Genomic DNA, 12,116 nt, shown 5'->3' on the forward strand with positions numbered 1-12,116 from the left:
CTTTGTAATCTTGCAACATGCTTGGTGGTACTGTTATGCTCAAAACCCAAACCAAAAAAAGATGTACACTTCAAAAAATGGAAAGTGGTTACTTAGCGACCAGTGGAATTTAAGGCCCAAATTAAATTTAACCTTCTTCTAGAGAATTCCACTTTGTTCTAGAACTGGCAAGTGTTTTTTTTTAAAAAAACTTCCCTTTATTTTTACTTCCCTGTCAAAAAATGCACACAATTTTATTAAACAACTGAGGAGTACTTCTTCTAATATCCTAATGCATTAATTATTGAATATCTCATCTTGTTGACTGTACTGACTGACTATGTGTAATCCACCTTGATTCCATGTGATAAAGGTGGATTATAAATAACATAAATATATAAAATAGTAATAATATAAAAAGAGGATTTATAAAGTAATTACAAGGTAAGCAACTTTGAAGGGAAAGGGGAAAGGAAAACTAAGAGTGCAGTTCTAAACAGAGTTACAGTCTTCCAAGTCCACTGAACATTTGAACTTGGTTCTTGATATTTCCCACTCCAGTGGTGAGTAAAGGACACGTGCAAGGGTACAATACTAAGCAGAATTACACTGTTCTAGATCCATTGTCTAAGTCAACAGACCTAGAAAGGTATAATTCTATTTAGGATTGCATTCTAAACATCTATTACCCACCTATGCAGTTGGCAACTATTAACAACCAAGTTCAAATCTGAATTTACTGTAGGAAAATGACATTGTGTTGTATCCTACCACCATACACAGGATGGTGCATTAGATCAGTGCATGGTAACTTCCTCTGGCAGAACATGCTTTGTATCAATGGAAAATGTTGTTCTTTGTCATATGCAGTCGTAAGATTCAACCCTTTGATCAGTCATGCATTTCAGAAACACAACTGATTCAAACAACAGAATACATTTCCCATGCTGCAATAGCTAGGGCATTCTCTATTTGATACTCTACCAGGTTAACTATCCCAGCTTTACTATAATCAATTAAAACAGAATAGCCATAAAAGTGCAGATAATACTCCAGGGTAATAAACTAGACCTTATCGTTGACAGCGGTGTGCATTACTAACTTCAAACTCATTCCTTGTTCTAATCCATCAGAAACTTCCTGGCCTTAATAGGCTATAAATGGCAGAAGCTTTGAAGTCCAAGGATTAGGAGCCATAATAGACAGACTGAATGAAAGACTTAGGGAAGCCAAGTTCTGCTGTCCCACCAAAGAGCTAGGTGGAATGAACTGTATGCACTTGAATTAAACAAATTAAATTAAAACCCTTAACAGCAAACCAAGAGATTCCACAGGCTATCCAAGTGTTAAAAATACACAGATGAAGGGGGTAGCTGGAGGTCACATAAGAAAGTTATTAAAATAGGTAGCTATTAGAAAGTAAAGCTAGGTAACTAAGACTCAGCAAGAAAACAAACCTATGACCTTCAGGGCCAATTATTTTTCACATCAGTGACTTAAAGATGTTTTCAACAGCATATAAACAAAGAAAAAGTGAGATTATGAACTAGAACAATGGGCAGAATTTAACAGTTAAAACTGTTAAGTGTTATTTAACCATTTTGCTGTAAATGAGTTTGGCTTCACTTAAGCCTCAGGGGGAAAGGAAAGGACTTTTGTTAGTGGGTTAGAGACAGCAAGAGCCAAAGCAGCCCAATGTTGTGAATAGCTGATGTTCTCAAGCAACAGGTTGTTTACAGATTTAACTAATATACAATTAGTTTTTAATTCAAATATACCAGGAGTACATGGTTTTCTTTTGCATGCAGTCATAGCAGAGTATGCACTGGAACAAAGTTTGGGTTCGGCAGCATCTTTAAAGACCAAAAAAGTTTAATTCTGGGTATAAACTTTTGTGTGCATTCACACTTATTCAGATACAGAGCACGCATTGTCACCCTTCCATCCTCAAATCAGTTCTTCACACATGAAAGGGTATAAACATGACAGCTCAAAGGAGGGGGGAGGGAGAGGGAGAATGAGAATGAATGTTGGAAGCTGGCTATTTACAGAGAAAAGAAATAGGGGAACTTAGCCAGCTGTCCAGGACTTTGTTCTCCCCCCAGTGCCCCTTTTCTTACACAAGCGTATACATAAACACACTCCTTCAATACAGATTTTCCCCCACAAACACACATGAAGAGATCCCAGCCTTCTCTGCCTCCCCACCACTTCATCACTATTGTTCACTGCATCACTATCCTATTGTTCATGCAGTTGTGAGAGAAACTGAAGTATGAGATGAAACAGTGAAGAGAGGAGAGTGAAGAGAAGATGGTTGCTCTACAGGTAGAGCCCAATTCAGAGAATGCTTAGCCAGCCTAAGCAATTGTGGGAGCTTGGCTTCATCTAAAAAGGAAGGGGCGGGTGCAACAGGCGCTACTGTTCAGGTGCTGCTGACAAAAAAATCTGATGTGCAATAGTAGGCATACAGTTAATTTGTCTCCATGAAGCTGGTTGGCAGAAGAAACTTACAGACACTCTTACTGCTGGAGCACAACCATCTCACATAAGTGAGATTAGTTGGTAACTTCAAGTCCCTGCATTCTATTTAAGAGAGTTCAAGGACAAAGAAAGTACTTTAGGATGAAAGCGAAATGGGCAGCAGATCCCCTCTCCTCCCCCAGCATACCTGATTCCCTGCGTCCTTAGGGAATACAGGTTGTTGCACACATAGTAGCTTTGGCCATCTGTCCTTTCTGTAGACCTGAAGCTAGGATAAACACTCTGTAGGCCATAGATTTCTTTTGACGAATTGAAGTGATTGGTTGATTTGATTCCCCAACTGCTTTTCGCAAGGCTAGGCAGTATAACAGGGTTGAACGTACGTGTGACTGCTGTTCATTGACATCTTCTGTGCAGATAAACATTGGGGACTGCGAATACACAGGCCAGCCCTGCAGATAGTAGTTTTAGCTTCCCTAGGAACCAGGGAACGCCCCTCCCCTCCAGAGCAGACACAATAGCTTCCCCCCTGCTCCAACCATCATGTGCTCCACTGTTGTTCATCAATGTCTTCTGTGCAGACACAGATTCCCTCTCTCTTGCCCTGCTGTGAGCTTTCTTCTTTACTCATTTGTAAGCCCCTTTTGAGAGTTTGTGGCGGACAAACAGGACCTGAGAGTGCACCTTCCAAGCAGTGAGGTGAAGATGCTTGACACTGTGGTGTAACAATGGTCCCAACTTTAGAAGGTCTTGTGCTCTGGGGAGTGGAACGTGATCTGCTCCCATCTGCGAGAATAGCTCTGAGAACCAAATCTGCTGCAGCCAGAAAGGGGCTCTTAAGATGCAGTCTGTCCCCTCTGCTATCAGTTTCTCCAGCACTCTGCTGAACAGTGGGAAGGGAGGAGATGTGTAAAACAAACACCTCAACCAGGGAATCTGAAAAGCATTCCCTATTGAGGCTGGGTTGCTGCCTACCAGGGAACAAAAGACAGGGGCCTTCTTTGAACAGGTGGTTGCAAAAAGGTCCACATCTCAAAGACTACATGTAGATATTTATCCTGCACTGATCACTCATGGTTGGACAGAAAAACCCTGCTGAGTCTGTTGACAGTGCAAGTCTGAGACCCAGCTATATGGATGGCTCTGAGGGATATACAGTGCTGAATCACAACCTCCCAGACTGCTGCCGCTTCTGAACACAACACTCTTGACCCTGTGCCCCGTTTGTTCAGACAGAACACAGCTGTCATGTTGCCTGTTTGGACCAGCACCCTCTTGTCCCTCAGGATCAAAAGAGGGCAAACTGCAAAGCATGCAGTTCCAGAATGTTTATTTGTCGTCTGCTCTGAAAATCAGATCAAAGCCTTTGTAAGGAGAGACGCCCACAAAGAGCACCCCACCCATCCAAGGAGGCATCAGTGGTAGGGGTAGTATGAGGAACCCAAAAAACAAATGAGACATCTTCGAAGAGTCTACTGAGTACTGTCCACCAGCCTACGGACCTCACTAGGAACCTGGGGATAGATAGGCAGTGCCTGGGAGTATGCTTGGAGAGATCAAAACATCTAAGGAACCAGTTCTACAAGATCTTCACGCGGAGCCTGGTGTCATGGGTGACTGCGGTAGTAGTGACCATGAAGCCCAGAAGGGGCTGGATGGAGCAAACAGATTGCCATCGCTTGCGCAAAAAAGATCATGCTGTTGTTGTAATAACCATACCCCTGTCCCTGGACAAAAAGGCTCTTGCTCTTAAGAGAGTCTAAGGTGGTTCCAATGAAGTGAACATGCTGGGAGGGTTCAAGCCAAACTTTGTTCTATTAACTACTAACCCCAGGTTTTGGTGGGTGGTAAGCATCCAATGTATGTGTTGGATAAGGAGGTCTCTGGATGGGGCCATAATAAGCCAGTTGTCCAAATATGGAAAAACCATACAGCTTTGAGTTCTCAAATAGGCTACAACTATTGCCATACAAGGAAGAGCAGAGTACTGAGAAACCTCAGAGCCATATCAGAAATGCAGGTATTTGTGGTGTGAAGGGTGGACAGAAATACGGAAATAGGCATGCTTGAGGTCTAAAACTACCAACCAAGAATTTATTATGAAAAACTCTGTAACAGATGTCAGGGAAACCATTTTGAACTTGGTGACATACAAAAACTTGTTCCACTTGCGTAGCTCAAGGATGGGCCTGTGGCCCCTGTTCTTTTTGTCTACTAAGAAAAAACAGGAATTAAAAACTCCATTGTTGAACACCTGCTGGGACCCTCTGAACTGCCTCCTTGTGGAGTAGGTCATCAAGTTATGATTCCAGCTCCGGGAAGGGGTAATCTACTGCCAAAGAGGCAAGAGAACATGGGGGCAGAGACTTGAACTCTGTAGAATAACCCTCCTATACAATCGTTAAGGGCCCAATTATCAGAATAAATCTTTCTCCATTCAGGAAGGAAACATGTAAACTTGTTCAGAATACACAACTCCCCCTCTACAGGCTGGGCAGATAGTCAGAACTTTGGGGCAGGTTGTTCCTGAGCCTTTGATATGGACTGATGTCCTCCAGATCTTGGTCTGGAAGTTGTCTTCCTTCTCTGAAAGGAAGGTGACTGAAACTGATGATGTGGAAGATACAGCTGGGGGTACTGCTGCTGTGGGAACCTCTGCCTGTGATAAAAGGGGGTGTTAAATCCCTGCTGGGGGTGACTATAGCACTTGCATGGGGGAGCAGTGGATGGGCGCACACCCAAGGACTTAGCAGTCTGTTTTTCCTCATGGTGGTGAGGATCTCATCAGTGTAGGACAAGGAGAGTGAGGAGCCCTCAAATGGAAGGTCCTCCACCCTGCATCAAGTGTCCAAAGGGACAGCAGTGGTACGCGACCAAGAATGCCTCCATAAAATGATGGCAGACATCATAGACCATGCTGATGCATCTGTAGAGTGCCTTCGAGCATCGATCTCTTGCTTGGACAACTTGATGGCCTCAAACTGAATGAGCTTTGCTGAGGAATGGGGCTCTTCAGGGAGGTTATCCAAATACTGGGAGAATTTCTCACACAGAAAGAGCTATAGCCCCCCATAATGGCCTGGTAATTCACAATTCTAAAATTGAGGGCGGCAGAGTACAGCTTCCTCCCAAGGGCATCAAGGCATCTGCTTTCCCTGTTTGACAGTATAGAAGGCTGTTCATGCCTTTGTCTGGATTGCATAACTATGGAGGAGGGGGGAGGGGAATGAGTGGTAAAAAAATTAAGATGTCCTGCTTTACCTTGTAAAGGTTCTCCACCTTTTGGGAAGTTGCGGGAATGGAGGTGGCTTCTGCCAGATGGGGGTCATAAGATCAGTTAATCCCTCTAGAATAGGGAAGGCCACAATTCTGGGAGAATCCAGATAAAGACAGCTAAGGATTTTATCCTTTTGTTTGTTGTTGGTAGTTAAGGCAACAATGTCTAAGGTCTTACCCATTCTTAGCATCTGTTCCTCATAGAGGCGGAGGTCTTCATTCAGGAAAATTGAGGTAGGATCCCCAACCCTGTCATCCAGCAAGGGTACTAAATGTCCCTCAGAACTATAATATGCAGCCCCAGGCTCCTCTTCGTCCAGTTCTGACTCTGCGGCGGAGGGTACAGTGGAAGTAGGGAACTGCCAATCATGTCCCTGGGATCAGGCAGGGGCTGAATATGTCCCTGGGGAGGAGGCTCAGAGATAGTTCTCTGACCATAGAAATCCAACTACTCCTGCAGGCAGGCAGGAGACATATAAAAGGGGTGGCTACGGCGGGTAGGTCTGTGGCCAAGGCATAAGTCTGGCAGCTTAGGAGCCAGATGATGCTCCTGTACTATCTGGCAGGCCTGGTCTAGCTCAGGTTCAGACAGTGATCTGTCGGGAGACTTGGAACGCAGTGGAGAGCGTGGTGAGACTAGGATCACATCGTCAGAAGGCTTCGGAACCAGGGGCGACAAGTGCTTCTGCTTCCTCAAAGAGATTTTCATACTTTCCTTGTGTTTTGTCTTCTGTTTCGATTTTTTGGCAGGTGGTTCCAATGCCTCATTTCCCAGAATGGAACAGGAACAGGAGGGTGATGGCAAACACTGCTTCCAGTCTGAGGCTGGAACTGGTGGAGCTGAAGAACTAAGGATGGAATGTTGTCCACTGCTACTGGAGGTTACCGGAACCAACCAAATTGACAGAGGCCTTGAGGGCGGATCAGAGGTTGCAACCATCGGAACTGATTAGGTAGAGGTCGGTCTCTGCTGGCTAGAGAGGGCTGATTTTGAAGGAAGAAGATATTGGATTTATACCCCGCCCTTCGCTCGGAGTCTCAGAGCAACTTACAAACTCCTTTCCCTTCCCCTCTCCACCCTATCAGGTAGGTGGGGCTGAGAGAACTCTTTCAAGAACTGCTCTGTCAAGAACAGCTCTGACAGAACTATGGCTTGCCCAAGGTCATCCAGCAGTTCCAAGTGAGGAGTTGGGAATCAAACCCGGTCCCAAAGCACAGCTGTAAGTGAAAGGCTCTGACTGACCTTGCCTTCAGAGTGAACCTCTGGCTGATTTTACAGGCCCCAACGTTGTGGGTTTCCCCCAGACATATTAAGCACAGGCTATGTTCATCGTTGTGCATCATTTTGGTAGCACACTGAGTGCATTTTTTGAATAGGGCTTTTACAGACATGCCCTCTAGGATGGAGCGAGGAATAGCCCCAGCAAACAGGCCGGTGGTCAGGAAAGAATGTGTGTGTGGCAGGTAGGTCAGCAAAAGCTACCTTGCCCGAAAGGAAGTGCCAAAAATAGATGTTGAAGTCAAAGAAAAGCCTGAAACTCAGCCAGAGAACAATGCTGATGGTTAACTTGCTCGAAAAACACAGGGGGGGGGGGAAATCGATGTTAAGGACCAAAGAAGAACCTCTAAGATGCACCAAAGCCAGGGAGCTCCTATTGCAGCAGTGGCAAAAGAGGAACTTGGGAGGGGGGGGAGTGCCTCTGTAGCATGTGGTGGTTTGAGCAGGAAAAAGCCACTGTGTCTGCTCTAGAGGGGTGGGACGTCCCCCTCGGATCCTAGGGAAGCTAAAACTCCTATCCACAGGGCTGGCTTGTGCAAGCGCATTCCCCAATATGAAGATGGAAGATGAACTACTATTCTTGCCCAACCCCCTCAAGCTTGAATTTGTCTTGGTTGTTCATGTATATACAAGCCAAAGTGGGATATTGCTATTAATTTGCCGAACATCTTCATGCACTTAGAATGACCGATTTCCCAGGCTGTTTGAAATATCCTACCATCAAATCTTTGAGACAAAGCTAGTTATAAATCACAACTGACCATACAGAGATTAACTAATGTTACAGGGAAAGCCTAACCAGAATTACACTGTTCTAAGCCCACTGAAATCAAAAGAGTTGAAAGAGTATAAACCAGGGGTGTATTGTGCAGCTCCCGGCAGGGCGGCTGGCGAAGCTAAATATCATTAGCAAACAAATATAATTGGACAAATAAATATATTATCAATATCTGCTTTTACTACTTTTGTTATTATTTTTGGCAGTCTCATTTAATGTTAATAAAAAGCAAATTTGCAAAATTACCAGTAAAAATGTGTAATATTCGTTCATGTCTTGCGGCTCTCAAAACATCTGATGTTTATTCTATGTGGCTCTTATGTCAAGCAAGTTTGGCCACCCCTGGACTATAAACCCTGCTTAGAACTGCTTTGGTAAATCCATCATCCTCTCTAATTTGCATTCAGTATCCTCATGCAGAATGTAAAGTGGAGAGGACAATGGATTTAATACTTATTACTTAAGGAAGTGCCAATAGATTTCAGAAAATGTCAAGTAACAGACAGAGAAACAAGGCTTTTAAATGAATACAATGTATAAATTTATATTACAGAAGCTATGTATTGTATGTTATGTATGTAAGCTATGTATGTAAGTTAATTTGTAAATTCTGTCAATTCAGAACAAGACTGTAAAATTCACTAAGGTTCCAATAAGATCTTCTTCTGACTGGTACATTAACATGTAAATTTTTTGAAGGAAATTTCAGATAACACTCAGGGACCCAAGCAGAAAACAAATGACATAGTTTAAAGGTATGATTATTTAACTTCATGGAAAGGGACAATTTCTTTAACTGTAAATTTTCAGGAAGTTTTTGCTATCTTAATGAAAATAAATGAGTTCTGACATCAGAACAGCTCATGAAATGAAACCTAACTACTAAACGATTGGCCAGTATTTCTGGTAGGGAAGAAAAACTGCTGCAAACATGCATGTGGTTGCTTTGGAGTTAATGGCTCAAAGACCAACATCCAATATTTTATTTTGTGCATATTTTTCTTTTGTAGGACTAATTCACAGCTTGCCAAGTAAGTGACCTAGCTTGTGATTCTGATAATCTGATAATGAAAGCTGCACATGTTAAACGAAACAAGAAAAAATCTTGTCATGAAACACAGAATTAATACATGTGTCTTTAGCCAAGCCTATTGTATTTGTTTGAATTCCCATCTTTCCTCATACCAAGGCTCAAGACAGTTATGCCAACAATTTAGAGAGGAACATACAATTATTTTACATCATGACAGCCCAAGCATAGATGTCCTAAAGCTTTTGCTGACTTAGACTTTGATGGACATCTTAGGAGACCAGGGTGCCACAGAGATTGCCTTGCTATTCAAATTTGGAAAATGAAATGAAAATAAACTCAAAATGGAATTTTTTATTAATCTTTAAGACGGTGAGACTACCAAAGGAGAGAGAATGGTGTCCAAAGTACATACAGTCCAAAATATTAAGGGCTTTATATGACTTACCTTCTGGGGGAATTTTATTTTGGTTGTTCCAAACCACTAACAGTTTGGAAAGGCTAGGCACCTTCGATACTTCAGTGATTACTCTGAACAGGCTCTCAACACGATCGTAGGTCAGAACAATAGCAGTGAAGCCTTGTGACTGAGGTGGAATCAGCGGAAGAAAGAGTGGATTGCTTACACTGCTCCATTTCTGTGAAGAGAGAGATGGAACATTAAACCAAGGTTACATTAAGCTCTAAAACAGAAATAGACAGAAAGCAATATCTATCATTAGGACCAGGTCAGAACATTTTATTAAACATCCCGACCACTTAAGGGGGAAAACATAGCTTTCAAAAGTGTAATTCTATGCTGACCTCTGTTGTACATATTAATAGGTTATATTTATTTTTCTGGTCACAAGAAAACAATTAAGTACATTCAGAGATGTTAGAAATAAAGCAGCAGAAAAAGATTTGTGAAAGACAAACCAGAGGGTTTTAAAACTTCAGAGCCACCAGTCTGCTTCTTTCCCATTTCCCCCCCTTTCTTTACAAGCTCTTTAACCTTTATACTGGCTCAGGCTAGGCCAACAAACTGAAAAATAGCCTAGTGCCACAATCTGAGGAGAAATGAAGAGAGGCAACAAAATGGCAACAATACACAAAAAGGAAAACTTGGTTCACTACAGAAGACTAGAATACTAGCTTCAACAAAAATGTTTATTCTATGGTTTTAAACAGTCCACTCTAAGCATTTTAAAGAAAATAATCCAGAAGGGAGGTGAAGATTGATTTCAAAGTTTTTGATTCCACTTTAATTTTAGCTAGAATGCATCCATTGTGCCAATGTATGGAAGCCAATTTGGCTGGCACATATACAGGCCATGATGGAGCAGAGATTGTGAGATGGAAGCACAATCAGAAGGCACTTATAGGCACACATTGTCCATTCCCAATTACTGTCAGAAATAACAGCACAACAGATAGAGGAAAGGACTAAATTCAGGATATTGCCTTGGAAATCTGAATCTGGGTTTATACAAAGTAGGACCAGAAACACTTTCCATTAGCTCCAACTTGTGTGGTGAATTGTACCACACTGGCTGGTATCCAGAAAAACTTAGACCATTTGGTGCATCTTCAGGATTCCCCCTGCATTTGGTACCACTGCAGAAAGAACACCTTCAGAAATAACCTGTGGGAGGAGGAATGGCTCCATAAAGACCAGGCTCTTTCAACAGAATTTACAGTTTACAATTTTACAGCAATCTGAATAGCACTGGCAAGAAAAACAGGTTGCTTACCTGTAACTGATGATCTTCAAGTGGTCATCTGTGTAGTCACACCTATGGGATCCAGTGCGCCTGCGCTGATCTCATTGGTGGTTTACCAGAGCTGAAAAGGATTTTCACGCCCTTGCTCCTTGGCATGCGCAGGAACCCCACCACGTATGCCCAAGGGGCGAGGGGTGGAGATCCCGCCAGTTCCTTCTGACCACTGTGCCACCAAGAAAGAAGAAACATAAGAGCTGACAGCAGTGGAGAAGGAAGGGCGGGTGGTGTGACTGCACAGATGACCACTCGAAGATAATCAGTTACAGGTATCTTCTTCGTGGTCTCTGTGCATCACACCTATGGGATAATAGCAAGCAGTGGCTCACTTGGAGGTGGGTGTTGGCAGGCGATTACTGTGCTGAAGACAAGATCAGGCATCCCATTGAAGATTGCTGTTGCGCCCGAACGTCTAGGGCATAGTGCCTGATGAACGTGTTAAGAGCCACCCAAGTAGCAGCATTGCAAATGTCAGATAGTGGAACACCTTTCAGGAAAGCCGTGGAATTCGCCAATGACCATGTAGAATTAGCATAGAAAGGCCCAGGAAGAGGGCACTTCGCAAGTAAGTAGCAGAGGCAAATAGTGTCCACAATCCATTTAGAAAGTCTTTGAGCAGTAATCTTCGTCCCTACTTTGCTTTCAGCATATGACACAAAAAGGTGTGAGTCCTTACGCGTGCCACTAGTCTGATTCAGGTAAAAAAATAACATCCGCTTAACATCCAAAGAGTGAAGAAGGCAATGCTCTACCGTAGGTTAGAGGAGGGAAGAAATCTGGTAGGAAGATCTCAGAGTGAAGATGGAATTCCGAGACAACTTTCGGGAGAAAGGAAATATCCAGCACAAGTTGAACTCAATTAGGCAAGAACTGGAGATATGGCGGATCATGCCTAAGAGCACGGAGTTCACTCACTCTTCTGGCTGAGGTGATAGCCACCAAAAATGTTGTTTTCCAGGAGGCTAACTTGAGGTCACAAGTAGCCAGAGGCTCAAAGGGGTTTCTAGTGAGATGTCGGAGTACCAAAGGAAGGTTCCCAAAGCTGAACAGGAACTTTAATAGGAGCATAAAGATGGAGAAGGCCCCTTATGAAGCGCTTAGTATCAGGATAAGAAAAAACCATATAACCGTCTACACAAACATGGTGGGCTGAAATAGCTGCTAAGTAAACTCGCAAGGGGGAGTGAGACAGAACAGCGTCAGCCAAAGACAAAACAAAGTCAAATACTCTACTTAGACCAACTGAGTGAGGTATAGGATGGGAAGAACCAAGGAACGAGACAAACTTTCGCCATTTGCAGGAATAAGATTTCCTAGTGGATGGCTTACAACAATTTATCAGTACTTCTGAGATGCGGCTAGAGAATACAGTGGGTTACTATCCCGATATTGCGAAACCGAAATTTGTTCAAAGACTTAGATCAATTAACATCTAAATTTATATGGCAAGGGAAAAGGGCAAGAATAAGATTGAAAATACTACATGATACAAAGGAAAGGGAAGGATTTGGTGTCCCGAATTGGCTGCTG

General features: G+C 43.1%; 1 protein-coding gene across 1 annotated transcript in view; it reads right to left on the reverse strand.

Moving 5' to 3' along the window:
• The window catches only part of EXT2 (exostosin glycosyltransferase 2), a 125,451-nt gene that overhangs the window by 31,612 nt on the left and 81,723 nt on the right, over positions 1–12,116 (reverse strand). The window contains exon 9 of the mRNA XM_015425727.1: positions 9,275–9,464. Within this exon, the coding sequence (XP_015281213.1) occupies positions 9,275–9,464 (190 nt within the window). The remainder of the gene's footprint in view (positions 1–9,274; positions 9,465–12,116) is intronic.

This window comes from Gekko japonicus, unplaced genomic scaffold (genome assembly GCF_001447785.1).
Source record: "Gekko japonicus isolate JY-2015 unplaced genomic scaffold, Gekko_japonicus_V1.1 scaffold1611, whole genome shotgun sequence".
NCBI classification, from domain to species: Eukaryota; Metazoa; Chordata; class Lepidosauria; order Squamata; family Gekkonidae; genus Gekko; species Gekko japonicus.